Raw genomic sequence first — 4,756 nt, 5'->3', positions numbered from 1 at the left:
GAGAGAGAGGGAGAGGAGAGAGAGAGGCCGAATGGTAGCCTTGGAAAAAGTGAGAGAGAGGGAGAGGGATGAAGCCTTGGTGGGGTGGAGTAGGGGAGATCAAAATGAAACTGAGATTCAGGGGAGGCTTGATATATCACAGTTATAATATATAAATAGTCAGTTCTTCATTTTTAATTATGATTACGCAGACAAAAAACAACATAATTTACATCATGGTAATGTTATATTATTTTCGGAAAAATAATTGATACTGATTTGATAAAAAGTTAAAATCTAATAGTAGTAGCCAAAAGTCAACAAAAGACAATGAGCATTGCATGAATAACAAAAATAATTAATTATACATTTAATAGCAATATTTGCTGAATGTGGACTTTCAGATGTATTCCGTTCTTGATGTCCACAAGAAAGACATATGTTTACAATGTAAGAACCATATCAAGTATAGATGAAATAGTAAAGATTAACTTATATTGCAGATTGGTAGAGAAATTCTGCTTACTGTTGCATACATATAAACTCGGAACACGTCAAGACACAACATTTGAAAACAGTGCTTTGTAGGGTGAAAGGATAACTAAGGCTAGGGGTGAAAGTGGCTTTCAAAATACATGTATTCAAAACCCAGCACTCCACAAAACCAGAGCACACACATGTTCATGTCCAAGGGAAGTACAAGGAAAGAAGACAGCAAAACACACGCAGAATGGGTATGGCAAGACGAGGCGTGGCATCATTGACCCAATAAGAATATTAATCTCCTTACAGCAGGCCATGTCTGTATGGTTTTCTAAGAAAATAACTGTTGGAAAAAAGCAATGAGTATTCACTTGAACTTGAAGTCAAGGTATAATGATGTCTTATACTATTAATTTCTAGTTACTTATTAGATAGAACTAAGAAAAGAAACGATTAGATGAAAATTACAGGAGTGTAAAAATTATCGGGACAGAAGGGCTTGTGTCTCAACCAATATATTTAAAAAATGATCATTTGGAAGGATTACACGTAAAAGAGATATAATAAATAATTATATAGGCATTCTCTTTGTAAATGCACCAAACATTAGTCACGCTGCGTCGTTAGATGTCCACGAACAACATAGCACAGCGAAACATACATACGTCACAACACAATGCTTACCATGAAAACACGTAGAATGTTCACCGAAGGAGGGCATCAGGTAGAAAGTTCTAGCTACTCCGTGAATTATAAGACAGATATCCGTAGGCGTTTACCTCAACTTTACTGTTTCAAGCTATTCAAGGCATATGCTAACTATGCAGTTCACAGAAAGTGGATAATAAAGACACCAAGCCCATTATGGGAGCTTGACCACCTTTTCGAATACAGACGTTGAGCAATTAGTACAACGTGTCAATAAGTTTAGAATCTGACATACATTTGCAGACACAATCTGGCCTGTCTCAGTGTTCAAACCTGAGAAACAATCTGTCTCACAATTAACGGTACCGAGTGTTAGTCGGAGAAGGACCTTAGTTAAGGGATGAATATCAAGTCACTGAGGAATAATGTGTGTTCATGAATGACATTTCTGTGTATTTCCTTTCTTGTGGACTCTCACTGCTCAAACCAAAAAAGCAGAGTATCAGTGTGGTCGTTGGGCTCGTACGTACCTGCAGCCCCTCTATGGAGACCCAGCAATCTTTTGGGAAATCCTGAATAAGGGGCACCAGGAACTGCAGGCAGCCATTCCAGTGACCCAGAAGAAACATGAGGCAGATCAGGTTGAAGATGCGCATGAACTTCCCTGCTATGGCTAGAAACTGCGAGAGTACAAGCAAGCGCACAAATCAAAGGGTGGGGGCATATTGAGAACCACAAAAAAATTCAGAGGGAGAACAAGGGCGGTGGACGTGAACGGTTGGGGGAGGTAATGCACAATCCATCCAAGAGAAGAAGAGGAAAAGGAGGAAGGGGCTAGGGGGAGACTCTCACCTTGAGCTCTTCTATAGACACCCAACAGTCTTTTGGGTAGTCCTGAATCATTGGCACGAGGAACTGCAGGCAGCCGTTCCAGTGTCCGAGGAGGAACATGAGGCATATCAAGTTGAAGATCCGCATGAACTTGCCGGCAAACGCTAGGAACTGAGGGAAACAGCACACCACATTGGCTTACAATGCTACTAGTTCTAACGGTGGCTTTATCGCTGCCTCATTACGGTGCCCCCCATCGGAATGTTTCAGCAGTTAGTGCAGCATCACTCTTATTGTGCTAGTCAAGGTTCCCATGGCAACATTTGCCTGTCTATTTCCCAGCTCATCTTTCTTCACATCATCCACAGTCTACAAACATGCATAATTATTATACACGTACTATACATTACACAGTATTGTTCACTTTCTTCAGCTCAGGTCTCCAGAGGTCCAAGTTAAACAAGGAGCAAGAGAAAGTAAGAATGGTAAAAATACAACTGTAAACCTTTCGAAACATTATATTAATAAATACACTACAGCAAGTTTGTAAATCTACTTAATTAATGAAGTTTCACAAAAAGCTTATAAGATGACTGCTAGTTGAAAAACTGGGGGTGGGAAGAAGCCCCGAACATATCAATATGGTATTTCTATTAGAGATCTAGATGGTCAAGGGACTCTTCGAAAAAGCTGACGATAGAAATAATATCAGATAAATCTAAAAGAGGAAGTACAAACTGGTTATCCCCTAAACAAGTGCATAAAACACTTTAAAAAAAGATATTTAATGAAGCCCGCTCAATAATATATTAGCGTTGTTTAGTAACAGATTATGCTGGTTTGCATATGTTGCATTTGGCTGTAAGCATATTTCTAAATGCTTTAATGTGTTCGATTTGGTTTCCTTTTTAGTTAAAAACATCCACATTTTTGGATGCATGCTGTGATGAAGATCGAAAACATACTTTCAAAGGAAACAAAAGGGAATCCACACTCTACTGGCCTCGGTGATGTCCCTGGCATGGCGAAGAAAGACAAGGAGGGAGCGAGGAAAGAAAGGTGTTCTTTTTCTTTGCCATTCCGAGGTCACCAGATCGCAACATAATATAAGAAAACCGATCGCTATACAGATATCCATAAGGCTTTGAAAAGGAATTTTACTTTATAGTAAATGTTATTCATCAGTTGACATAAGCTCTCCAGGTTTGAGTAAGTCATTAACACCCTCCCCCCTTTATTAACACCCCACTCTCAGAAGATTGGCATTTTTGTTTGTACCCTCTTCTCAACGATGAAACATGTAGTATTATATTGCAATAGCTTTGGTGCTACCTCTTTTTTATCCATCGGATTCTAACAGATACCACACCGTGCCTCCCGTTTAGAAACTTCTAGATGGACTGCCTGGATTAAATATTGAGTTGAAAATGATAAAAATTGACTATTCTATCATTTAATTAATCATACATGATCTGTTAACTCATCTTCGTGTAAACGGTGGTATTCCCCCCCCCCCCCAAAAAAAAAAAAAAAAAAAAAAGAAAGAAAACCCGCTTATTATAATAATTATCCAGTCGTTACATCTTGGTTTTTTTTAAACCTGATTTTGTGTTTTTAATACATCATGTTCTAGGAAATGGTTTTTCTATAAACAGCAACATTAATATTCTAAACAATGAAGTTTCTGAAGATTTACAGATTTTTTTCGGCGCTCTGTTAGCTTAGTCTGTATCATAACGGATCTCGTTCAAAATGCCAACTGGGTGTTATGAACTTGGGTTGATCCGAAGAGATAATAAGGCTCTCCTCGCAGATATGGCTCAGTCATATCGGAGATGGATGTTGACTATATAGAGGCCCAGGCCCAGCGTCTAAAATTACCTTACAGTGTTGAAAGAGAACCAATGGCCATGGGAATAGTTTCTAAAAAGTGCAGTTTTTTATTCGTGGGCATCGAACTTCGAAGGCACGAAACATCATCTGGACCTGCCTTCCAAAAGAGCGCGATGAAGTCTTAATTTTCAGCAGCTCTCGTTTGAGACATCAATTTTGATTATGCGTTCTGAACTTTTGAAGTTCATCTAAAAACATGGAACTTCACGAAAAGACCCAATTTCTTTCATTTCAAAATAACAAGTTTTTGCGCAATTCATCCATACATACCTCTTCCCATTGCTGTACGTATCTCACCAGTCTGGACAGTCGCAACAATCTCAGCAAACTCAGGAGCTTTGCCAGTCTGAGCATGCGCAAGGCTCGGCCTGTCAACCGAAAAAGGAAGGTAAATGTGTCGTAGAATTCTTGCAAAAGAGAAGAGGATTACCAAAGATAGGAGTTTGATTAGAAAATAGTACCGGGTAAGATTAATTTAAATTGTTTGATGAAGAAACGTTTTCAATTATCTGAAAGATTTTGTTTTAATACAAAAAACATCCGAATCATTTCTTATGATATCAAAATTGTCTATCTACATACATAAACACACACACACGATAATAATAATGATAACTAATCCTGGTTTATAGATAATGGCAATAAAGCACTGAAAGCAATTCTGAAATGAAAAGTATCTACAAAATAAAAGGAAAATCTAAACGTGCTTCCTACATTAAAAGGGAAATGACTCTATTTGTATGCATTTTATATTTGTTCCATGCCGGTTTTATGGAGGCTATAGTGTGCAAAGATATATCTAGTTAGATGCAATTGTCTTGTAACCCAGAATGTGGAAACACCAAGGAAGAACGCGAGAAAGATGCAGAGTGTAGGAATAAGTGTGTGTATGTGTGTGTGTGTGTGTGTGTGTGTGTGTGTG

General features: G+C 38.4%; 1 protein-coding gene across 1 annotated transcript in view; it reads right to left on the bottom strand.

The window, feature by feature from the left end:
* Positions 1 to 4,756, bottom strand: part of LOC100533424 (hyperpolarizaion-activated cyclic nucleotide-gated cation channel) — a gene marked incomplete at both ends in the record, with an annotated part of 135,047 nt that overhangs the window by 40,299 nt on the left and 89,992 nt on the right. Inside the window, 2 exon segments of the mRNA NM_001204707.1 lie at positions 1,641 to 1,790; positions 4,105 to 4,202. Of these exon segments, the coding sequence (NP_001191636.1) occupies positions 1,641 to 1,790; positions 4,105 to 4,202 (248 nt within the window).

This window comes from Aplysia californica, unplaced genomic scaffold (assembly GCF_000002075.1).
Source record: "Aplysia californica isolate F4 #8 unplaced genomic scaffold, AplCal3.0 scaffold00039, whole genome shotgun sequence".
NCBI classification, from domain to species: domain Eukaryota; kingdom Metazoa; phylum Mollusca; class Gastropoda; order Aplysiida; family Aplysiidae; genus Aplysia; species Aplysia californica.
This window is presented reverse-complemented; position numbering and strand designations above follow the sequence as displayed.